General features: G+C 37.3%; 1 protein-coding gene across 1 annotated transcript in view; it reads right to left on the reverse strand.

The window, feature by feature from the left end:
- Window positions 1-27,152, reverse strand: part of SLC2A13 (solute carrier family 2 member 13) — a 385,620-nt gene that overhangs the window by 69,034 nt on the left and 289,434 nt on the right. The window contains exon 7 of the mRNA XM_023256944.2: window positions 21,256-21,381. Coding sequence (XP_023112712.1) covers window positions 21,256-21,381 — 126 coding nt within the window. The remainder of the gene's footprint in view (window positions 1-21,255; window positions 21,382-27,152) is intronic.

Raw genomic sequence — 27,152 nt, forward strand, 5'->3', positions numbered from 1 at the left:
TATGCAGTGGTGAAAAACTGAAAGCTTTTCCTCCAAGATCAAGAATAAGACAAGGATGTCCACACTCACCACTTTTATTCCATACAGCACTGGAAGAGCTAGCTGCAGCAATCAGATAAGGAAAAAAAAAAGTAAAAAGCGTCCAAATTGGTGAGGGAGAAGTAAAACAACCACTTTTTGCAGATGCCCTAATAATATATTTAGAAAATATAGACAACCCTAAAGACTCCACCAAAAACTATTAAGAATTGATAGGTAAATTTGAAAAAGTTGCAGGATACAAAACCAATATACCAAAATCTGTTAAGTATCTACACACCAATAACAAAGTAGTAGAAAGAGAAATTGAGAAAACAATCCCATTTACAATTACACCAAAAAGAATACAATACCTAGAAATAAATTAAATGAGAAAAGGTGAAAGACCTATATACTCCAAAAATGATAAGACACTGATGAAGGAAATAGATGACCCAAATGGGAAAATATTCCCACGGATTAGAAAAATTAATATTGTTAAAATGTTTATATTACTCAAAGCAATCTAAAGATTCAATGCAATCCCTATCAAAATACCAACAGCATTTTTCACAGAATAATCCTAAAATTTCTATGAAATCGCAGAAGACCTGAAACAGCCAAAGCAACCTTGAGAAAAAAGAACATAGCTGGAGGTATCACAAACACAGATTCCAAGATATACTGTAAAGCTATAGTAATCAAAGCCGCAGAGTACTGTCACAAAAACAGACACATAGATCAAAAGGATAAGAGAACCCAGAAATAAACCCTATGTATATGATCTATTAATTTGCTACAACGGAATCAAGAATATACAATGGGGAAAGACACTCTTTTCAATAAATTATGTTAGGGAAACTGGAAAGCTACATGCAAAACAATGAAACTGGACCATGTTCTCACACCATAAAAAAAAACAAAACAACAAACTCATAATGGATTAAAGACCTAAATGTGAGACCTGAAACCATAAAAACCCTAGAAGAGAGCACAAGCAGTAATCCTGTTGCCCATCATCTTTAGCAACCAATTAATGGATATGTCTCCTCACGAAAAGGGGGAACAAAAGCAAAAATAAACCTTTGGGAATATGCCAAAATAAAAAAAAAAAACTTTTGCACAGCCAAGAAACAATCCACAAAACCAAAATGCAACCTACTGTATGGGAGAAGATATTTATAAATGATATATCTGATAAGGAGCTCATATCCAAAAATCTGTAAGAACATAAACCTCCAAGCAATTTGATTAAAATTGCTCCATAAACAAAAAACCTCCAAGCAATTTGATTAAGAAATAGGCAGAAGACCTGAATAGACATTTTTCCAAAGGAGATATATAGGTGGTCAACGGACATATGAAAATACCATGTGATACAGCAATTCTACTACTGCGTATTTACCCAGAGAAAACAAAAACACTAATGCAAAAAGATATATGCGCCTGTATGCTTACTGCAGCATTATTTACAAAGGTAATATATGGAAACAACCTAAGTGTCCACTGATAGATGAATGGATAAAGAAGATGTGTGTGTGTGTGTGTGTGTGTGCGTGCGTGCATGCGCGCAAAGAAATATTACTCAGCCATAAAAAAAAACCACACACACGAGTTTTGTCATTTGTGACAATATGGACTTACAAGGTATAATGCTAAGTAAAATAAGTCAGACAAAGATGAATACCGTAAGATTTCACTAATAGGTGGACGGAGAAACAAAACAAACTAATGTAGACACAAAGCGGAAACCTCAGACATTTAAGTACAGAGAACAAACCGGTAGTTGCCAGAAGGGAGGTGGGTGGCATGATGTGTGAAGTAAATAAAGGCAATTAAGAGGTATAAACTTCCAGTTGTAATAAAGTAAGTCACAGAGGTGAACAATACAGCATAAGGAATATAGTAACATTAAGTGCTAGGAGATGGTGGTTACACTTACTGTGGTGCGTTCTGAGCAATGTATAGAATTGTATGTTGTACACCTAAAATAATAGAAGTGTATGTTAATTATACTTCAATTAAAAAAATGTTTTTTCTTTGCTCAGAGGGTGAAGGAGGAGATGAGACATAATGGGCTAGGGCTGTCCAGAAATACTAAACTGCCATGGCTTTATTTTAGAATGTAAAAGAAAATTCATCTAAATTTAAAAAGTACTACATTAAAAAACAAATAAACCTGCCTTTTCACGGGTCTCTCTGGGCTAAGCTGCCAGAACTTCTACCCATTTGCCTTTATTCTACTAAAGCTCTAGGGGTTGGTTAAGCTGGTGAAAACCAATGCTCTACTGAGTTCAGGATCCTGAATATTACTATTTTTAAGAGTTTACAAGACTTTAATAAAAATGTTTAGAGGATCATGTGTTTTGAATTTGTTTTATATCTAATATACTAGGTATGCTTGATCATTTATTATATTTGGGGCAAGCATATTATTATTCTGATATGGTTTAGCTCATTCCCAATTTCAGAATGCCAAGACCCATAAACGTGTTGAGGGAAAAAATATAATAAAAGAATATATAGGTAGTGAGTGACTTTATCCTTCTTGTTTTAAAACAGCAGCACACACAGAACATGTCATCTAATCTTTGATCTATAAGACAAACGAGTTCCCTAAATTTGGGAAAACAAAGTTCTTTGAACATCTCTGGAGTACTCAGAACAAATTCAGAGGGCCAGAAAGTCTCTTTTTAAAGAATGATACTAACTCACGATCAGGGGGTTGTATGTTTTTATACTGGAGGTGGTGTCTGTATGTGTTGGGGCGGGATGAGGAGGTTGCTAGCCAAGTTCACAGGGCTGCTACAGTCACAAGTAAAGCCACAGACAGGATGGTCAGCTCCATCCCTCTTTCCTTTTAGGATGGGCTCTGCCAGCTTCTGGTTGTGGATCATCTGCTCCACAGATACAGAATATTCAATAATTTATAAGCATAAATTAGCTTCTCACTTAATGCAGAAAACAATGCCTTCCCTGAAACGGAACTGTTGCACTACAGGACATGAAATATTTATAGAAGCCAGTTGAGGAAAGCAACTGATGACGGCTCAGGGGTTTAATCAATCACAGATACAGCACCCCGCACGCACATTAGTAGAAGAGTTATTTGTACACAGTAGATAGTAACATTTAACGCTATATACACCATTTTATCTTCAGCTTTTTATATATATTAAATATTCCAGGGTATATAGATACCAATATGAAAAACTCAAAGCTGTCAGTCTTATTAGGACTTTGTCAATACGCCTGGGTAATTCTATTTACTTCAAAGTCAGTTCCTTGCCCAGTCCAGAGAGATCTGCAAAGTACACTCACTACAGGGAAGGCTGATTATGTTCTCACAGTGTTTTCTGAGATGGCTTCAAGATACACGTTCCTTGAACTTCTCTAGGCTTGTCTCATTTTATCTTAATTCTATTTTCCTCTAGTTTCTTCTCTGCCTTTCCAATTTGGATACCTTTGTGATAACAATTGCCGTCTCTTTATTCATCTACCCATGCCTCTTAATTGACTGCATTCCTACTCTGCTGGAGAGGTTCCTTGGGTCACCACTCTGATCCAAGTGACATCTCTGGGTGTGTGATCCCCCTTCTCTTCCCAGTTGTGCCAAATGAAGGTAACTGGAATATGTCTCGCCAAAATATGCCTTTGAGATTCTGAGCTGAAGGCAAGTAAGAAGAGTAAATGCAGGGAAAGCTCTCTGCCCTCACCCTATGTGCCTAAAAGCAGGATATAAATTTACAAAGGTGTCCCTCCTTCCCTACCTGGAAGGACAAAACTTAATCACAGAGCAACTTTAGATCCCCATCAGCATGGAGATGGCACCAGAGACATCTATACAACGAACTTTACTAAACTAGCTTTTATCTCCCACTCCTTTCCCATATATTTGCCTTCCTACAATTCACCACCTCTTGAGACTCAAGGTCCTTTCCTCTGTCTTGTCACTTCTCTAATAATTTATTGTTCTTTGTTGAAGATGCTACATAAACCTGAATTCTAAGTCATGTCTTTGAGTTACTCGTTCCTGAGTTTCTCTCATATATATGATACACCCAGGCTGACAAGCTTCTGTTTTCCCTTGTTAAAATGTCTTATTCTAGAACCCAGCCCAGAACCGAAGATGTGAGAGAAAAAACATTCTTCCTTTACATTCACATGTCGTACCCTAGAGCTTGCCTCCTTTCTGGCTTAGAGCAGACAGAAGTAATCACTTTAAAGTTCTCAGACTTAACTGAACAGCAGTACTACTAAATATATTTCCTGCTTTAACTGTAAGAGACATGAAATATTTCTATGTACCTTCCTAACTTCTATTAAAGGAGCAGAGTTGTAATAACAGATCAAGAACTATTTGCTAAAATGTTCACTGCTACCAAGTATCAGATATCTTATGAATCAATGAAGAACTGACAATAATAGCTCAATTACAGGGAAGAAGATGTTCTGGACAAATGCATGCTTTGTTTAACTTTGGTGTTACTAAATGTAGCTGTGTAATACTGCCCAGGCAAGGGCATTTCTCTGCTTTGTAGACACCTTTGGAATTCTTTTTTTGCATGTATCTATTCTGGTTGACCTCCTCCAAGTTTTTACAAACACCAAGTTTTACAATCCTATTTTAGATTATAAGCAGTTCAGTCAATGTTGAATAATTAAATGTGCAGAATAAATGTAGATGTTAAGTTTCATACACATTTTCTCCCAGATGGTAACTACAGTTTGAACACACAGATGTAGAAGTTTCAGATGTTACTGACATACGAAACGTTGACTTTGCAGGGCACCTGGGTGGCTGACTCTGGATTTCAGCTCAGGTCATGATCTCACTTGTGAGTTCGAGCCCTGCATCAGGCTCTGCACTGACAGAGTGGAGCCTGCTTGGGATTCTTGTCTCCCTTTCTCTCTGCTCCTCCCTCACTCACTCTCTCTCAAAAATAAACGTTAATTTTTTTTTTTTTACTTTGCTCTGCCCCTTCCTCACATCCCTTGATTCTCCTGAGAATTCTGATCACCTACTTCCTAAGCCAGATAATTAAAAAATAACAATAGGTCTGCATAATCAAGAACTTCCTAAAAGCTCAATATTAAAATAAATGTGATTTTCCATTCCCAGTCAGCCAGTCTGCACCCACAGAAGACAAAACATTATAGTTTACATGAACAATAGTTTCATATTCCTGATGCTTCAGAAGTTTTGATGGCTTGAGTAATAGGTATCCATGAATCACATATCAATCTCATTTTTTAGCTTCCAATGAAATTTTTGTCAAGAAAAATAACTTCATTGAAGCATTATTCACAAGAGCCAAGATATGGAAACAACCTAAGTGTCCACAGGTAGATGGATAAAAAAAATATCATGTGTGTCAATGGGCACACATGTGTACACAATGCAGTGTTATTCAAACATAAAAAGAAGGAAGTCCTACCATTTGTGACAAAATGGATGAACCAGAAGGTCATTATGCTAAGTAAAATAAATGAGATGCAGAAAGGGGTGCCTGGATGGTTCAGTCGGTCAAGTGTCCGACTTTGGCTGAGGTCATGATCTTGTGGTTGGGGAGTTTGAGCCCCACATCAGGCTCCGCACTGTCAGTATGCGGCTTGCTTCCAATTCTGTCTCCCTCTCTCTCTGCCCCTCCCCCACTTATGCTCTCAGTCTCTCTCTCTCTTTCTCAAAATAAATAAACTTAAAAAAAATCACATGCAGAAAGACAAATACCATGTGATCCACTTATATGTGGAATCTAAAACAGTCAAGCTCACAGAACCAGGAAGTAGAATGAACGGTAGTTGCCAGGGGCTGAGAGGTGGGGAAATGTGAGCCTGATCAAAGGGCACAAACTTTCAGTCACGAGATGAATAAATTCTGGGATGGAATGTACAGCATGGTGGTTATAGTTAATAATGCTGTAATGAATACGTGACATTTTCTAAGAGAGTAAATCTTGAATATTCTCACCACATACATACAGTACCCACGTGAGGTGCTGGATGTGTTAACTTGATGGTACACAGTGTATACATATATTAAATGTAAATGTATACATATATTAAATCATGTTAGACACCTAAAAATATCATGTTGTACACCCTAAATATATACCATTTTTGTTATTCATACCTCAATAAAACTAAAAATGTTAATGCATTTTCATGAGCTTTAAAAGCTCATAAATTAATGATTTATAAGTGAATTTATAGTTTGGATACTTTTTCCTCAGTTATGTCACGGGCAGTTCAAGTAAGCCATTGTGAGAGGGGATTCCACACTATTTAAAAATATTTTCTAAGGAAGGAACACATAATTTTGTAAATATCTACAGTCTATATTTTGTATGTGAAATACTCTGCCCTACAGTTTGCCACAAACTTTTATTCCTCAAGCTTTCCATTATCTGAGATTCCTAAAAGCCAGGATTGAGTTTTAAAATGTTGCAGATTCTACAACTCATTTTCATAAACCTTCTCTCCTTAAATGCGATTGACCCTAAGCAGTATACTTGGTAAGTATTTTTCTTTATGTATTTGTAAAAGAAACATTAGTTTCTTTACAGTAACTTTAAAGTAAACTTGTTTAAAAGTTGCTATCTATCTGTCCTGGATTATAAACCTTGAGGTAACCTCTGTGTATTTTTAATATATTTCCAATAGCATGGAGCACGATATCAAATATTAATATTATAAAATGAATGCACAAAAAGTCTCTCTGTAGTTCCACCTAGAGACCATACAAATGTGGACCGAATTTGAATTGTGTTATAAAATTCAACATACCAATAATTAAACACAAGAATATTCATACTTATGAGTTTTTTTTCATGCAGGTCTATATCCAACCTTTACCCCCAAACTCACACATCAAATAAACAACAAAAGTTAAAATAAATTTTTATCTGTTTTATTTTTCAGAGGGTTCCAGGACACATGCACCTCTGAAATTGAAAGTAAAGGTGGCTAACACTGGGAATTCTTTATTTTAAAAACAATACTCTTTGGGGCTCCTGGGTGGCTAAGTGGGTTAAGCACCTGACTCTTGATTTCGACTCAGGTCATGATCCCAGGGTTGTGGGACTGAGCCCCATGTCCGGTTCTGCGCTGAGTGTGGGGCCTGCTTAGGAGACTTTCTCTGTCTCTGCCCCTCTCCCCCGCTTGCATGTGCTCTTTCTCAAATAAAAAAAAATTAAAAATAATATTCTTAGATAAAACAAGACAGCACTTCTCATAGGAGAGGACAAGTGATAATATAGTGAAGGGCGTTACAGAGAACACTTCCTAAAAATCCCAGTACAGAGTACTGGGTTCCGACAGTTTATAGGTAACCCTCTGGCACTGTTTTGCAGCAACGGGAATTCCAAAGGGTGCTGCTTCGTGTAAGTCTATGCGAATTCCAAATGCTATGACGTGGCTGTACAAATGGTACGTGTTGCAAGCCCAGATTTAGAAGTGGAAAAATAATTTTGTTGATTTCTTTTAAAGCCACTGCTGAAATCATGAGTGTAGGAAGGACCACAGTACTTGAAAACCTGGATTTTAGTTCACACGTGCTCTCTGGCAGGAAACTTTCTGAAAGTATTTGGATTTCAAATGCTGTTCTTCTTTCTGTATCATAGCAACATGTATAATCTGTTAAATGTCTTTATTAAAATATATAATACATTTTAAAATGCAGATACCATCCTTCCACACCCCTTATATTAAAGCCTTACCCTCCTTCCACCTGTTCTTTAAAATTCTTCCTTCCTTTCTACCAGGATTTTATCTTTTAAACCCAAAGCTATTTACATTAGTCCCTCCTTAAGAACCTTACCAACCCTCTACCCCTATAGAAGTATTCCCCAAACTGAAGGCATTTGTAATCCCCTTGTGATTGTTTCCCATATTTATTGTTTTCCTGTACTGTTATTTAACAATTGTTTTTTTTTTTTTTTTTGTGGAAATGAGCATCCTTTTAAAACTTATATAAAAAAAATTTATGCCTCTTCCACTGTGATGTACAGCTGATCCGGCTTTCTCAGTCAGAAGAGAAGTTATACGGAGGTAAGAAAAGAGCCCCAAATCCCAGTGCCATAATTGGGGCTAAAATGTAAAATGTTGTATGCTACAGACAGGTCCATCTGAGGTCAGTTACACTTCCACTCCACATTTTCTCTACTCTGTGACCAAAACTAATGGAACACCTACTAGGGCATAGTCCCCTTCTGGGACATTGCCAACTATACTGCAGAAGAAAAAGAGGACATGAGAAATCCTTGCTCTTAAAACTTCAGTTTAGGGGCGCCTGGGTGGCCCAGTCGGTTAAGCGTCCGACTTCAGCCAGGTCACGATCTCGCGGGCCGTGAGTTCGAGCCCCACGTCAGGCTCTGGGCTGATGGCTCGGAGCCTGGAGCCTGTTTCCGATTCTGTGTCTCCCTCTCTCTCTGCCCCTCCCCCGTTCATGCTCTGTCTCTCTCTGTCCCAAAAATAAATAAACATTGAAAAAAAATTAAAAACAAAAACAAAAAAAACTTCAGTTTAGAAGTGGCATGGATTGGGGGTGCCTGGGTGACTCAGTCGGTTGGTTGAGTGTGCAACTCTTGATTTCGGCTTAGGTCATGATCCCAGGGTTGTGGGACTGAGCCCCATGTAGGCTCCACGAGGAGAAGGGAGCCTGCCTAGGACTCTCCCTCTCCTTCTCTCTCTCTGCCCCTCTCCACCATCTCTCTTTCTTTCTCTCTCTTAAAAAAAAAATGTGGGGCGCCTGGGTGGCGCAGTCGGTTAAGCGTCCGACTTCAGTCAGGTCACGATCTCGCTGTCCGTGAGTTCGAGCCCCGCGTCAGGCTCTGGGCAGATGGCTCGGAGCCTGGAGCCTGTTTCAGATTCTGTGTCTCCCTCTCTCTCTGCCCCTCCCCCGTTCATGCTCTCTCTCTATCCCAAAAATAAATAAACTTAAAAAAAAAAAAATGTGGCATGGATTGGTTCCACTCTCACTTCTTTGGCCAGAGCAAATCATGTGGATAAGACTTAATGGGCCCGAAAAATCTAATCCTTCCCTAGCTAGTGCAGCAGATATTCTGAACAATAATACAATCCACCGCACTTGCCAAGAATAGAAGATAGTTATGTAAAAAAAAAAACCACAATGCTATTAATTTCTAGTTAGATAATGTTTCCTGCCAAGCATTAAAATCACACTAGTGCCAACCGATTTTCTTCTTAATTTATTCAGAATATTTGGAAAAGAACTCTCTCTCACTATGTGATAACATTTCGTATCCACATTCAGGTATGACATAAAGTCATTTACCTAAAACAATTGCCAGTATGCTTTCCACAGCTATAAAACATACCTATAAATATCAAATTAAAATTCCTAAATAAGGCTAACAGTTGAATTCACACTCACATATCCAGTATCAGCTCTAGCCATGCATTTTTCTTCTTCTTGTTCCCACCGTTCCCTGACCCCCCTTTTTGGCAAATCCCAACCTCCCCAGACTTCATCTCTGCAGCAGCACATCTTCTGCTTAAATGCACCATTATTTGCTGAACCGAGACCTGCCATTGGTATTTTACCAAGCACGTGCAATTCAGTTCCTGGCCTTGAGTCTCACAGTCTTCTTTAGTCTTTTTTAGTGAGAAATAACTGTCAGACTCCTTTACAAATGAAGTATGAACTGAAGAATAATACTAAAAACATACACAGAACAAGGACTGGACTAGAAATGTAAAGTTTTGGCCTAAGATGAAGTGTAGTCAAATACACTGTAAGTACTACTACTTGAATAAAACTGTTAAAATGTGCTTATCATTACAATTAAATGTCAACTAAGAAACTGGATAAATTAGGGGCACCTGGGTGACTCAGTTGGTTGAGTGTCTGATTTCAACTCAGGTCATGATCTCGCGGTTCACGAGTTCAAGGTTGGCCTGAGCTCTGTGCTAACAGCTCAGAGTCTGAAGCCTGCTTCAGATTCTGTATCTCCCTCTCTCTTTGCCCCTCCCAGCTTGAGTTCTGTCTCTCTCTCTCTCTCTCTCTTTCCAGAATAAAACCATTAAAAAAAAAAAAAAAAAAAAGAAATTGGATAAATTAACATGGAAGAGGGAGATAAACTATTCAGAAATGTTTTGCTTTTCTGAGTGTATACTTTGCAACATAAACAGCATCATTCTGTGTAATAAGGTCACTAAATCCAAGATAGGCTAAGTTTCTGGGCTTGAAAAAAGAAGAATCCAGAGGCCTGTGAATTACTTGTGGATAGATGAAACTTACAAATACATAGTGTAGAGTTACAGATCTTAAAGGCAGTATCTAGCATACTGATGTCTATTTAAGCAAAGACATGAAGAAAAGTGTAATTTAAAAAGTAAAATGGATTAAAATATTCTATATTAGATTCTCTACTTCGCTTAGTGTATGCTAGCAAAAATTAATTGTGAACTATGCGATCATTGATTTAGAAGCACGACCTGAGGATTTTAAATTCTTAATACTAATAACTAACAAGAACATCAATCTTCTACATGAATATATTGATACTGATAGAGTTTATTAACTATAAAATAAATTTCTCTTTATAAATGCAAAATAGTACCTTTATATGTACCTTTAAAGGTACCCATATGTTCCTTTAAAAATTAAAAAAAAAAAAAAGAGGTGATGAAGGGAAAATCCTGTTTTTGGCTATCTGGCCTGGCTTCCTAATACCACTTGGTCCTATACTCTCACATAGATACACTGCTTCCCCTGCATACCAGTGACTAGCCGGAGGAAGTGTGCTGAATATTTCTTCCAATAATTTTTAAAAATTATTTTTCATGTAGTGTGACGACATGCAATATAGAGGATGCATCCCTGAAGCCAGTGGTGGAGTTTTATTTTTTAAACTTTTTTAGTGTTTTAATTACTACCAGGTAAACCTTTAATACTGTTCATTAAAATAGCATCACTCGTTTTCCTTCAGAGATTCTCTTTCCTGGAAATAAGTATGAATGTAGAAGATTTCACTACAGTTGGAACACCATAGCTTTCATTTGGAACTGCAGTACTTTGAAACCCTTATCTATTTTCCAGTGATGGCAGCCTTTTCCATTCTGTCAGTGAACAGTTATTGTCGAATGCCTGAATGTACAAGGCACCAAGGGATTAAAAACAGAGCAGGATACAGACATTGGAATTTATAATCTAGAAGCGAAGCTATATCCAAACCCAAATCACTAACAAAATATAAGACAGTGTAATTATCATGTGAGTTAACAGAGGAGTGCTGGAGACCAAGCAGAGGATATAACAAGCATTGTTTCCTGGGGCTAATCGGAGAGACTGCAAGGAAAAAAATGACATCTGATCTGGGCAAAATATAATGGTTAGAAGTTAGGCAGAGATCAAAAAGAGGGAGAAGGAGGGTCAATTCTAGGAAGAAAGCACAGCCTGAGGAAAGGCATAGAGGTAGGAAATCACAGTGGCTATTAGGATAATAGCAAGGGTTTCCACTTGACAAGACTTCCATGTGGGAGTGGGGTGGATGCTGGGAAAAATAAGTCTGGGTGTTGTATCAGAGTGCAGCTTTGAGAAAAATATCTCTGCTGAATGAATACAATAAACCAGGCATTCAGTGTGAGTTAGAACGATGAACTGCCAAATAGGGGCTCTATCTAGCTATTTTAGTGTGCTAATTACAGAGTGAAAATGTTGTATTATAGGAAACAAATACTGAATCAGCACATTAAGTATGCCTCATTAGCAATACTTTTAAAGAGTCAGGATGTCTGAAGTTCCAGAAGAGATTATTTATGGTTCTGTGTATATAGAGAGCCAGGAGATAGGGAGGTGGATGAAGAGACGCAGAAATAAATAGAAAGCATTTTAATGTACTTACCTGTTAGGAAGTGTTTATTCTAATTTAGAAAAAGTGTTACTGAATCTAAGAATCTAAGAAAAAAATTGCATTCTAAGAATCTAAGAAAAACAATTAGTACAGGATACTTACTACTAACAGTTGCACAGGTTACTGCTACATTTAAAAATGTCTTCAGATAGACTCTTAGTTGATCGTTATAAAAGCCATATTGTTCAACACAGCAACTGTATTATTCCCACTGTATAGATGAGAAATAGGGCTCAGAGAAGCCCAGACTGTCCGGGTGCCACTTACGAGGTGAATGATAAAGGCTGAAATTAGAATCTACCTGACTCTAAAATGTGTATTTTCCTACTACCCATTTTTGCTCCCCTAAAAGTGGTGGACTTACTGGCTGGCTTTTGATTTTGAGAAAGTCACTGAGACCCTCTAAGTTCCACTGTCTTCATCTGTTTAATGGGAATGAAAATTACACTTCACAGAGATGTTGATTTGGTTTTGGAAAGTTGTATTTTTCCCTAGAAAGCTGTCCAGTTTATCTGTTTTCAAATGCACTGTACATTATTTCAAATGCACTGCACATGATTTTTACATTTTTATTATCTGTTGTTATATACCTTTTTTATTCATTCTAAGTATCGCTTCTCTGTGCCTTCCCTCTCCTCTACCAGAAATGCCAGAGATGTCTCCATTATATTAGTCTTCTCTAAGAACCAACTTTTGTTTTTTGATCCTTTCTAGTATTTTTCTGCGTTCTGTTATTTTCTTTCTCTTATTTTCCATCTCTGCTTACTCTACATGCTAATTTTCTATTCAAGTTCTAACTTCTTGTGGATTTTTTCATTTATTACTTTTAATGTCCTATTTTCCACTATGATTTCTTCTTAACCAATTAATTGATTTTAGGATCATTTTCCTAAAGTTTCTGAAGAAAAGCAGAAAGGGCAATAAATATATTTATTTTGCATTGCAGTATTAGAGCATTTTGGTCAGAAAATATATTTTACATACCAATTATCTGAATTTACTTAGACTTTATTAGACTATATATGTATTTATACAAACTCATTAAACTTATACTTTTTTCAAAAATTTTTTAATGTTCATTTATTTTTGAGAGAGAGAGAGAGGGAGGGAGGGAGAGGGAGGGACAGCATGAGTGGGGGAGGGCAGTGAGAGAGGGAGACACAGAATTGAAAACAGGCTCCAGGCTCTGAGCTGTCAGCACAGAACCTGATGTGGGGCTCCAACTCACTGACTGTGAGATCATGACCTGAGCCAAAGTTGGGCTCTTAACTGACTGAGCAACCCAGGTGCCCCTATTCTTTTATGGTAACTCTTTTTAAGTATTCAACGTTTGCTTGAAAATGATAAAATTTTCTTTATATGAGGTTCATTATTTCTGTTACATTAAGTTTATTAGTTAGTTTTCCAAATTCTCTAGTCTGTATTTTTTGTGTCTTCTTGACTAACACCTAATTTTTTTCACTACATTTCCAACCTTTCTCAGATTATCTCTTGTAAATAGCATTACATTTAAAAAAATCCAGTATGAGAATATTTGCCTTTCATAGGTTGTTTAATTGGTTTATTTTTATTATAATAACCATTGCATTTACATTTAATTTTGATTTTTTTGGTGATTTTCCTTAACTATAGTTTTTCCTCTTATCTTAGTAGTTTGCTTGATTTTATTCCCCCCCAACTAGTACATATTTTTAAGAGACTACACTCACATTTTTGACACTTATAATTAACAAGCTGAAAACCTTAATTATAATCTCCATTTCCTTCTGCAAACAAAGGAATGTACATGGATTTTTTTTCTAAAAGTTCCCATACCCCATTCTATGTTATTTATCTAGAATTTTAGCTTTCCAAGGTTTATTTTTATTTTTAGCAAAATTTGCATAAGTATGACATTTGTTATATATGTGTATACACATATACATGCACATATACATACACTGCACACATCAAGTGTGCAACTGTCAGTATAATTGACAAAATTATACTATTTCCTTTATTTCTTCAAACGGATTTTAAAATTTCGTATCTTTTTTGTAATGCAAGCTTCTTTAGGTATTGATTCTCCGTTCTGTCATACTTGGCTTCTTTCCCTCATTAATTGATGTAGTTTGTAACTTCTGATGGTCCTCTCACATTTACTGAGTTGCCTTCCATGGAAGTCCTGGGTTCTGACCACGGCATGTTTATTTCTGAGGTGGCTCTATGGATAGGCACTGTGACATGAGAACCTGTATTTCCTCAAAGTAATGGCTCCTGGCTTTCCTTTCTCCTGTGTGACACTATTTCTAATCAAGGTCCTGCAGCAGAGAAGTTTACAGCTTACCCAGCCCAGCCCAGCCCGACACATTTTCTTGTCCCTATTTCAGAGCCTGTACGGCACTGCATAGCTCCACAGACAAAGCCTGGGGCTCCATTTCTCTCAGCAGCTAAAATGCTGGCCTCTCACTCTCAAGGTTTGCTTCCCTTCTGATATTCCCTGGGCTCCCGGATTTCCCTGTGGCTGCTGCTCTTGCTCTTATTTGTGGCACCTGGGGATCTCCCTCAAATTCACCTGTGCATGAAACTTGTATTTGCATGTGTAGGGGATGCATATGGCAGTGTAAGGGATGAGAGGGTGAGAATGTTTTCCATCAATTCAGTGTATTTTCTAGAAGTATGCTAAATAATTTTGTATGGGTTTTACTTTTTTATTTTTAATTGTGGTAAAATACACATTAACATAAAACTTAGCATTTAAAAAATTTTTTTAATGTTTATTTATTTTTGGGAGAGAAAGAGACAGAGCATGAGCGGGGGAGGGATAGAGAGACGGGGGACACAGAATCTGAAGCAGGCTCCAGGCTCCGAGCTGTCAGCATAGAGCCTGATAAGGGGTTCGAACTCAGTAACCCTGAGATCATGACCCAAGTGGAAGTCGGATGCTTAACCGACTGAGCCACCCAGATACCCCAAAAACTTAGCAACTTAATTTGCCATTTAAAATTTTAACCATTTTATTTATTCATTTATTAAAATTTTTTTAGCGTTTATTTATTTTGAGGGAGAGACAGAGTACGAGAGGGGAGGGACAGAGAAGCAGGCTCCAGGCTCTGAGCTGTCAGCACAGAGCCTGATAAGGGGCTCGAACTCATGAACTGTGAGATCATGACCTGAGCCGAAGTCGGACACTTAACCAACTAAGCCATGCAGGTGCTCCAAATTGTAACCATTTTAAATGGTACGGTTTAGTAGTGGTAAGTATTCATCTTGATGTATGAAGCAATCTCCAAAACCCCTTTCATTTTGCAAAACTGAAAGCCCACACCCATTAAACGACAACACACTATTCACCACTTCCCCCTGCCTGTGCCAATGACCATTCTTCTTTCTGTTGACTACTCTGGGTACCACATATTAGTGGAGCCATATGTATTTTTGTGACTGGCTCATTTCACTTATCTTATGACTTCAAGATTCATCCATGTTGTACTATGTGCCATAATTTCCTTAAGTGAATGATACATCATTGAATGTATAGGCCACATTTTCTTTTTCCATGCATCTGTCACCTGTCACTTGCATTGCTTCCATCTTTGGCTTTTATGAATAATTCTGCCGTGAACATAGGCATTCAAATATTTCTTTAGGACCTTTCCTTCAATTCATTTCGATGTATATTCATAAATGGAATTGTCAGATGATATAGAATTCTCTTTTTTAAAATTTCGTGAAACCACTGCACTGTTTTCCATAGTGGCTGCACCAATTTACATTTCCATCAACAGTGTACCAGTTTCCAATTTCTCCACATCCTCCACAACAATGTTGTTGATAGTGGCCACCCTAATGGGTATAAAATGGTATCTATTATAGTTTTGATTTGCATTTTCTTAATGATTAGTGATGTTGAGCAGTTTTTTATGTGCCTATTGGCCAATTATGTATCTTCTTCAGACAACTGATTAAATAAAAACTTTCTATTGAAATTTAACAACATAGATATTAGAAAAGCATGCCAGCTGACTTAAAGTTTTATTTCCAACTTATTTTTTTAAGTTATTTATTTTGAGAGAGAGAGAGAGAGAGAGAGAGAGAGAGGGAGGGAGGGAGGGAGGGAGGGAGGGAGGGAGAGAGAAAGCACAAGCCAGGGAGGGGCAGAGAAATTAGGAGAGAGACAATCTCAAGCAGGCTCAGTGCCATCAGTGCAGAGCCTGATGCGGGACTCGAACTCATGAACCATGAGATCACGACCTGAGCCAAATCTGAGAGTCGGACACTTAACCGACTGAGCTACCCAGGCACTCCTACAGCTTATTATAGTTGATTATATAGGCAAATGGTTTTCGTTATTTTGAGACAATTCTGAGTTCACCAAAATCATCATACTATCTCCATCATGAGTGGTATTACCATTCCAGCTGGTGTCTGTTCAGGAAATAGCTACAGTTAGAGACCAGGATATATGGCTCTGAATTTCCCCAATTCTTGACCCCGAAATATCTATAAACAGTATATCTCAGATGCAAATACAAGACAATGGTAGACTTTGCCCTGAGAATTCTATCCCAAGGCACTGTATAAAAGATATCAAACAACAAAAATATAATGAATGTCATTTACCTATAAATGGAAAATCTGTTGTAGGAATTTTTCAAGGTAACTGCCTTTTTTCCTAGCACAGATTGAAGCAGCCAATCACAGTGGCTAAGCTAGAAGAGGCCCGTCACTCAACGCAGAGAAGAGTGAGAAAGCCTGTTCTTTTTTTTGAAGGGGAGTGGTAGAGAGTTTGAGATCATTCTAAGAATATTCTACAAACCTAAAAGTTCTCTGTACACACTGTTTAACTATTTGTATTTTTCCCTACATATAATCTGTGCCTCACTTTTCTCTAGTAGTGAGTGCAATCAAGGAATAATGGTCTAAATATATAAATAACACATAAGAATAAGTTAACATAAAAGAAATAATATACATTTCTATTAAGAACCCGTATAATCTGTTATGTGCAAATAGTGAGAACAAAACTACTCTTTTGAGGCCTCTGATCTCAAGACCTTCTACTGAGGACAGGAGAAATGCCTAATTTTAGTGCTCCTTTATCATTAGTATACATTTCTAATATGTTTTAAAGTTAATTCTGCAAAGTACAGGAAATGACATAGATAAATTTCATGACATATTCATAATTTTAGACAAGCAAACTTTCAGTTTTTGTCTATTGAAAAAAGAATCATAAGGGTTAAAACTGTGAAGTATTACATCCAGAAATATTTAATCAATTAACTCACTAATGAAGCTTGGCTGATGAAAATTATACACTGGGTATTTTTAAAAGAAGCTCTTTTCAAGCTCTGATTTTAAGTAATAATTGCATTTCTTTTACATATTTCTTTGTAATTAGTATATTTAAAATGTAGTCTGGATTTTGAGTCAAATACTGTATAATTTACTTCTTCTTTGAAGTAATTCCCTAATAAAATGATTAATGACAACAGCATTATGATTAATAATGATACATTATACTTTACAGCTTTGAGGAGCTACAAGTACTTTACAGATTTCATTGCCTTCTTCAGTTCTATGAGGCAGACAGGAAAAGAGCATATTATTCTTTTTATGGGAATTTAGAACATATAAGAAATTAAAGCCATATCAAAGAATATTTACCTATTTTCTGCATGCATAGATATATGTATTAGTTCATAAATGTGGGGAATATTTGTTCTATACAAATATTTCATTTATGTGCCTACCACAATGTAATCTGTCAAAAAGAGAAAGGTTTATAGCTCTCTAGACTGATTACATGCCAATGACTGCCAACTTTTATCATTACATTGCTTAATTTCACTAAACTCCAGGAAAGTACTCAAAGAAAACAACAGTTCCATGAAAGAATTTAAAGTGATATTCATGTTGACTTCAAAATTCTCTTTTACTTAAGTTCAGAGTTTGAAAATTACTGGCGCAGTTAAACAATGTGCAGTGGGAGAAATCGCCTTGGAATATGTAGGAACATTTGTCTCAAGAGACAAACTCCCACAGCTTAGGACAGAGTTGGGTCTGGAATCTGGATTTCCTGGAGTCTAGGCTTGAGTGCTTTCTACTCTAAGTTTGTGTAACATACAACTGCAGTGTTTCATGCCCTTCTGTATACACTGGAAAGTAATACTGTTATGAAAATCAGTTTAAAAGATTGTTCAAAAGACTAGTTTAAAAGAACTGCAGTCATTGAAGTCACTGATTATAAACATACTCATTCTGTAAGTTTAAAAAATAAGACTTGCCTCAGTTGGTTAAGCGTCTGACTCTGGCTCTGGTCTTGATCTCAGTGGTTTGTGAGTTCAAGCCCCACATTTGGCTCTGTGTTGTCAGTGCAGAGCCTGCTTGGGATTCCCCTCCCCTCCCCTGCCCCCCACTCCCTGTATCCTTCTCTCTCTTCCCCTCAGTCACTCACTCTCTCACTCTCAAAACAAATAAATAAAATAAAACTAAAAAAAGAAAAAGTCTGTTAAAAAGTAAGAATAAATAAAAGTAAGAATTGTTCCTGGGTGCCTAGAAGGTTCAGTTGGTTGAGCGTCCAACTCTTGATTTTGATTTAGGTCATGATGTCACAGTTCGTGAGATCCAGCCCTGCATATGTTTCTGTGCTGACAGCACAGAGCTTGCTTGGAATTCTCTCTCTCCCTTTCTCTCTGCCCCTCCTTTGCTCATGCTCTCTCTCTTCTCAAAATAAGTAAATAAATAAAATAAATAAAAATAAAGAAATAAACAACAAAAAAATAAGACCTATTCCTTTGCTGGGTAAAATCATTATTTTAGTGTACTCCCAAAAGTTTATTTTTGCTTGTATCCCTTGCCTGAGGAGACATAGCCATAAATAGTGCTAAGGCTCATATCAGATTACTGCCTATGTTTTCTTCTAGGAATTTTATGATTTTAGGTCTCACATTTAGGAGGTGTCTAATCCATTATAAGTTTATTTTTGTGTATGGTGTATGAAAGCGATCCAGTTTCATTCTTTTGCATACAGCTTTCAAGCTTTCCCAACACTATTTGTTGAAGAGACTCTTTCCCCATTGTATATTCCTACCTCCTTTGTCATAGATTAATTGACCAGAAAAACGTGGATTTATTTCTGGACTTTCTGTTCTGTTCCAATGATCTGTGTATTTTTGTGCCAGGACCATCTTTGTCGAAATCTGGGATTGTGATACCTCCAGCTATGTTCTTTTTTATAAAGATTTCTTTGACTATTTGAAGTCTTTTTTTATTCCATACAAATTTTAGGAATACAAATTTTAGGATTATTTGTTCTGGTTCTGTGAGAAATGCAATTGGTATTTTGATAGGGATTGCAATGAATCTACAGATTGCTTTGGGTAATATAGACATTTTAATGATATTAATTCTTTCAATCCATGAGCATGGTATAACTTTCTATTTTGTCTATGTCATCTTTGATTTCTTTCATCATTGTCTCTCAGTTTTCAGAGTACGGGTCTTTTTTTTTAATTTTTATTTATTTTATTTTATTTTTTTAACATTTATTTATTTTTGAGACAGAGAGAGACAGAGCATGAACGGGGGAGGGGCAGAGAGAGAGGGAGACACAGAATCAGAAGCAGGCTCCAGGCTCTGAGCCATCAGCCCAGAGCCCGATGCGGGGCTTGAACTCATGGACCAGGAGATCGTGACTGGGCTGAAGTCGGACGTCTAACCAAGTGAGCCACCCAGGGGCCCCCAGAGTACGGGTCTTTTATCTGCTTGGTAACATTTATTTTGAGGCTTTTGTTCTTTGGGGGCAACTGAATATAGAATTGTTTTCTTCTTTTTCTGCTGCTTTGTTATTAGGGTATAAAAATGCATATCAATTTTACATCCTACAACTTTACTGAATTCATTTTTCAGTTTTAATAGTTACTTGGTGGAATCTTTATAGTATCATGTCATCTGCAAATAGTGGCAGTTTTCCTCCTTACCAAGTTGGATGCCTTTTCTTTTTCTCGTGTGGTTACTTTAATTTGGATTTCTAGTACTGTGTTGAGTAAAAGTGGTGAGAGTGGACATTTTTGTTCCTGAATTTAGAGGAGAAGCTTTCAGTTTTCCCCCACTGAGTATGATGTTAGCTCTGGGTTTTTCATATATGGACTTTATTAGTTTGAGGTATGCTCCTTCTAAACCCACTTTGTTTAAAGTTTTTTTTTTTTTTTTATCATGAACAAATGTATTTTGTCAAATGCTTTTTCCGCATCTACTGAAATAATCATATGGTTTTTGTCCTTCCTCTTTTTAATGTGATATATCACAATGAATGGTTTATCAGTATTAAACCACACTTGCATCCCTGAGATAAAAGCTTTTGCATAGCAAAGGAAACCACCGACAAAACAAAAAGCCAACCTAGTGAATGGGAGCAGATATTTACAAGTGATATATATCTGATAAAGGGGTTAACATCCAAGATATATAAAGAATTTATAAAACTCAATACTCAAAAACCAATCTGATGTAAAAAAAATGGGCACAATATCAAAACAGACATTTTTCCAGAGAAGACATACAGATGGCCAAGAGACACATGAAAAGATGCTCAACATCAATAATCATCAGGGAAATGCAAATCAAAACACAATGAGATAGCACCTCACACCTGTCAGATTGGATAGAATCAAAAAGACAAGATCTAACAAGTGTTCACAAAGATGTGGAGAAAAGGGAACCTTTGTGCACCGTTGGTGGGAATGTAAATTGGCGCGGCCCACTATGAAAAACATGGAGTTTCCTCAAAAAATTAAAAATAGAACTACCATGTGATCCAGTTATTCCTCTATGAGGTATTTACCCAAAGAAAATGAAAACACTAATTTCAAAAGATATATGTGCCCCTATGTTTACTGCAGCGTTATTTACAATAGTTTAGATATGAAAGCAACCCAAGTGTCCAACAACAGATTAATGGATAAAGATGTGGCATATATACACAATGGAATATTACTCAAATATTTAAAAAAATGAGATCTTGCATCTGTGACAACAAGAGTGGCCCTCGTGGGAATCAGACTAGGTGAAGTAAGTCAGATGAAGAAACACAAATACCATTTGATTTCATTTATATGTAGAATCTAAAAACCAAACAAATGAAAAAAACTAACAAAAATACAGACTCTTAAATACAGAGAACAAACTGGTGGTTGCCTGAGGGGAGTTTGGTTGGAGGGGATGAGTGAAATGTGAAAGGGATTAAAAGGTATAAACTTCCAGTTATAAAATAAGTAAGTCACAAAGATGAAATGTATAGCATAGGGAATATAGTAATAAAAAGGTTTCATTCTGAAAGCTTATTTCATGTTCTTATGGTATATAATAAATGACATACCTGCCCCATGCTGCCTCATTTGTCGATGCTTTATTAACTGGAACACAGGAAGAGTCAATGACAGTTGATCTGTTCATCTTGTAGCAAAAACCACAGTCTGGATCCAACATACATTCATTACAGTAACTGTAAATAAAATGAAAAAGCTTGAAATACTGTGAGAATTACCAAAATGTGACAAATAGCATGTTAGAGACAATTGGTATTCTTCTACATTTTCTACTGTACTTTGCAGGAAGCTTGGGGCCATGTGACTCTTCTTAGCCACGGCAAAGTGACGTGTGCTGAGGCTCGTGAGAGCTGGCAAGTCTCCTCCATCTGTCCCTCCCCTGGCTGCAGCAACTTTGGAAGCCACTTAGAGGTGGAGGAAGCTTGGATCTGAGACACTGGGTGTAAAAGAACTCCAGCTGTCCCTCAGGAAATAAACTTTTGCTTTTCTAAGCCACTGAGATTTGTTGCCAAAGCATCATGGACTGGCCCAATCTGACCCAGCTGATTGGTTCCAAAATGTACCAAAGCATTTATTTCTTGTCTCTATTACATACCGTATCTTTTAAAAATGGAAAATATATTTCCCAATATATATACTGAAATAGAAAATAAAAAGTGAAAAAAATATAAAGAAAAAAGTTAAAAAACACCACACCAATAATGGTCCCTTGTTAATGTCTTGGTAGATGTCTGTACTTTTAACAAACCTACACTGAGTATCAAGTGTGTGTTATGCTTAACTTAAAATAAGCTGGTATAGGAATAAAAGGCTAACTTTTCTCTACGTTAATTACATCTACTGGTTGCATCACTGAGCCATAATCAATTAATCACTGCTCACCTAACAGCAGTATCCTAATTGCAGAAAATCCTAAAGAGGCAAAATCCTTTAGAGGGCAAGGTTTTCCAACCCGAGTCTGCAAAGTACTTGTAAATGTGTTTTCTTGCTGTCAAACTCATTTGCCAGACAATTCTGGAGTATGTCCGCATGGCAGGCACACACAGGCACTGGAGACACTCAGATGAATAAAACAAAGTCCCCACTCCTTGGTAAATAAAAGGCAAGGACAGGAACAGATAGACAAATAAATAATGGCAGTGTAATAGAAATTAGTGTGAATGACTCGAAGGACTGAATCCTGTTCATTTGTCTGTTAAGCACTGGAGATAATGTGAGAGGAGATATTTGAGGTAGATCATAAAAGAAATTTACCAGGCAAAGAAGTAGAGAGAAGAGCATTTCAGAGGACTGCTTATTTTACAATTAAAGATCAGTCAGTACAGACTTTTTTACTGTGTACGAGTAATTATACTACTGGGTGCCGGGTAAGAACTACGGCAAGTTATTCAGAAAAGATGTGAATTCTCAAAATCAAAATACTTCTTTGACTAATTAAGCTAAATGGAAAAACAACAGCATTGTTTAAAAACAAGATTATCATTTCAGCCTCCTTCTGTAAACTTTTCCTTTGCAAACAGCCATCCCTAATTTTAAATGAGATTTCAGACTCCTTCAGGCATAGCTTGGAAGTACTGAAGGTTTGGTTCTAGGATACTGATGAAAAAGTCTGAAGTATCTTGAGAATTACCAAAATGTGACAAATACAAAGGGAGCAAATGCTGCTGGAAAAATAGTGCCGACAGACCTGCTTAATGCGGGGTTGCCACAAAACTTCAATTTGTAAAAAACACAATATTCTGTGAAATGCAATAAAGCAAAAACTCATGAAAGTAAGCTATGCCAGTACTAAAAGCAAGGAAAAAAAAGGCCTTTCAAAGCCCACTGAAAGGTCAACATAACTTTAGGAAGGTGATACAGCACTATAAATATAAAAGTGTCCACACTTGTGATAGACTAAACAGAACAACAGGTAGCATTCGAAGTACTCTGGGCTTCTGGCCTTCATAGCTAGAAGGCTGATTACGAAAGGATGGTAATTCCTACTAGTATTTGGTTGGTTGATTCCACCCAGGTAAAGTAGAATCTAACAACCCTGATTGTTCCAATGGCTTTAAGTGATAGTTATTTGGGAAAGGTCAACTCATCCAATTGTAGAGAAACGACTCTACTTTATTTCTTTAAACATAATTCCTGTAACAGGCCAAAGAAAGTAATGATAAAGGTTAACAGTTACCAAAAACCTACTACATGTGCATGTCAGACATACAAGATGTTCATTCATGACACTTTACCTCCTCCATCTGACTCTCCATTCAAGCTTCTGACCCTGACCACAACCTACTGTTCTTCCAGCTTGCTGATAAATGATTCTCGCTCTGCCATGGTGATTCGTTCAGTACAAGTATTTTCCACTTATGTGCCAGCCAATATTCTGAGGGCTGGGGCACATTAGTAAACAAAACAGATTCCCTACCCTCGAGGAGCTGGTTTGCCTATATGATCTCCACTTAATTGACCCCTCTACTTGCTCCCTACTCATTAGCTTTTTACTTTTAGTTCCATCCTTCTCTAGCTTATTGACCATCCTAATTTTCCCTGCCCATTTATCTTTCCATCTCGCCTGACTAAGCCACATCCTAAATTTCCCTGCCCATATCTTTCTATCTCCGCTGACAAGCAAAAATCCTGGCCATATATGAGTGCGAACATTTGCCTTTTCTGTGCCTTCCCCAGTATACTCAAGTGCAGCTGAGGGCATCACACAACAGGGTAGATCAGTAGTTCCTCTCTAATACACTGCTGCCAGCCTCAAAAGGATCCTCAATGGCCTGACATTCTTAATAATTCCCTCTAGTCAATTCCATCCATACAAGGACTTTTTTCAACCATACGACACAAGGAGTATTCTTCAAATCTCCAAAGCTCTATGCCTTTTTGTCACTTCATATCCAGCTTCACAAAGAAAACAGATGAAAATGGTAAAGATGGGAACTTTATACACTTACAGCAAACACAGAAACCATCCTACTTTCCCTCTGCTCCTATTACAGAGAAATTGTTTTTCTCCTCTATCTGGGCTTTATTTCTATTCCATCTCCTTAGCCCATTTCAGACCCTTTTGATTACTGTTCCTTTTTCTTACACGTCTACTGTCTTAAGATGGAAGATTAGCTTTTTGATTTGACAGCTTTCTTCTTTCTTAATGTAGGAAGTTATAGCTATGAATTTCATTCTGAACACTGCATCCCATATTTGGTATGTTTGGTCTTCATTTTCATTCATTTCAAAGAATTTTCTAATGTCCCTTGTGACTTCTTTGACCCACCAGATTAAGAAGTATTATTTAATTTTCACATCTTGGTGAATTCCCCAAATTTCTTTGTTAGTGATTTCTAATTTCTTTTAAAATTGTTTTAATGTTTATTTTTGAGACAGACTGTAAGTAGGGAAGGGGTAGAGAGAGAGGGAGACACAAAATCTGAGGCTGGCTCCAGGCTCTGGGCTGTTAGCACAGAACCTGACATGGGCTCAAACCCACGAACTGTGAGATCATGACCTAAGCCAAAGTTGGATGCTCAACCGACTGAGCCACTCATGCACCCCTCCAATTTCACTCCAATGCTAATGGAAAATATACTCAGTATGATTTCATATTTTTAAAATTTATTGAGGCTTGTTTTCTGGCCTGGCATGTGATCTATCCTGGAGAACGTTCCTTGTGCACTTAAGGAGTGTATATTCTATTGGTAGTGGAGTTTTCTCTAAATGTCTGTTCGATCTGGATGGTTTGTAGTCAATAAACTAATCTTGAAGCACCTTAGCCCCCTGTTTTCTAATAGTATGCACTTCTACTTAACTCTGCCCACATACTGGAAATTGTCATAATGTAGAGGTCAGCAAACTATAGTCCTTGAGACAAATGAGACCACTACCACCACCTGTTTTTGCAAATAAAGTTTTACTAGAACACAGCCATGCCCCTTTGTTTGCTTACTGTCTATGATGGCTCTCAAGCTTCAACAGCAGAACCAAGAATCCATGTGGCCTGCAAAGCCACAAATATTTACTATCTGACCCTTTATAGGAAGTTTGCTGATCCCTGATCTGGAACACATACTCTGACCCTACATGCGTATTTCTCATTCCTTTCCTTAAAGATCTCACTTCCTTACTCTAAGACAACTGCTTTGCTACCTCAGAGACCTTCTACACTCCCTTCTTTCTGATCTTTCACTCACTCCATGGCTTTTTGTCCTCATCTGTCAAAACTTTCATGGTGAATCTTGTTACCACTCTCACCAGACCCTCCAAATCTTTGTATTTTGGTCCTTCTATACATCGCTCTATACACTTTAACGTTTGACGCTTTCCAGCCGTCTTTGTTCTTTTCCTTCTATATCTAGGTTTTCCATACTGATGGAGAATTAACACATCCAGGCACACTGATAAAAGTACACATTCATAGTATTCAGCCAACCACAGCTGGATCCTCACTGCTACCAGGGAACTTTTACCTGTCAGTCAGTGCCTTTCCCCACTTCCACAACTGATGCCCCAAACACCAACTCTCTCTGACCCCAAACCTATCCCCCCCACACCCCCCACATCTCTTAGAAGATGGCCTTGCCTGGCTCGAAGTGAAAACTGAAGGGATGAGACAGGAACATTCTCAGCTTTAAACCCAGACATAACAAAGATCTCGACAGCCAGGTCTATCTTCACCTCTTTTCTTCCAGGCTCTGCAAAAGGTCATCCCTCCACCAGGGCTTTTCATCTCGATCTCTTCACCAGCATGAACACCCTGTTCCATTGGTTATTTTCTTCTCTTTCTACTTTCCAACCTCTTCTAGAATACACCACAGTTAATGTGCAGCCCTTCCCTTGTTGAGAAAAACTCCAGAAGCTGTCCTCTCTACTCTCCACACTTGTCCTCCATACTGGTTCATGTGGGTCAGTCAGGGAAAAGAGGCCAAATATTAAACAGTATTCCATTTTCTTGCCACGACAGACAGTCATCTGGACTTAGAGACACTCAGGCTTCCAGAAGCAAGATAAAATTCCCTACCACTCCCTCATTCTTGACCTGCATTTTTTTCATCATATAGGCTATATTATGGCAAACAATTCTCCCAAATGTAACAATATTTCTATCTTCAACATGACATTTAGAAGGTGACACGGAACTTTAAATATCCTGAGGAATCTGCTAATTGACCTTTTAGAGAGCATGTATCATAACTGTGGCTCTAACAAATGGCATGAAAAGAGAATAACATCTATTTTTTAATTCACAATTTATTCTGTAAGGCTTTCTTGAACATGACCTGATGAATTTACGTCATGTTTTATACATATAAAAGCTGAGAACTTAAATATATTGGTGCTAGATCCATGGTCCTAAGAATACTCTAAACACAGATGAAAACATTTTTGTGTGAAAAGCAAACTGGCAAATTAGGCCCCACTTATCTTCTTTCACACTGTGGACTGGAGTGAGTCCTAAATTCTGGACTTCAAGTTTTCCATCTCAAGAGCATATGATCTCTAAGAAACTACCCAGCTGCAAGATTCTACATGAAAGAAAATGAAATACATATACGCTAACTCTTAATTCACACAAACTTTAACAGTTTAAAACAGATTACAATGCTGTGACATCTAACAAATATTTACTCTTGCATGCTGATTTCAAGGACAAGAATTATAAGTGTGCCCTACTTTAAGATGCTCTAGATTTACAAGAGAAATGAACTAAGAAGGTATTTGCAAAAGGACTGTGCTTTATAAAAGGAATTGCCAAATGAATTCAACAAAATGGGGATTCCTCCCTACTGATACACGCTATTTTACAAATCAATATGTAGTACAGTTGATGAAGAGATGGCCCACTTCCGTGCACTGTGCACATCTCCATCATAGAACTCCAATGTTCTTTACTGACTGGTTTACAAATTGACTGTGAAGACTGTATCCCAAGGGAAAAAAGACCATGTTTATCAACTCT

This window comes from Felis catus, chromosome B4 (genome assembly GCF_018350175.1).
Source record: "Felis catus isolate Fca126 chromosome B4, F.catus_Fca126_mat1.0, whole genome shotgun sequence".
NCBI lineage: Eukaryota > Metazoa > Chordata > Mammalia > Carnivora > Felidae > Felis > Felis catus.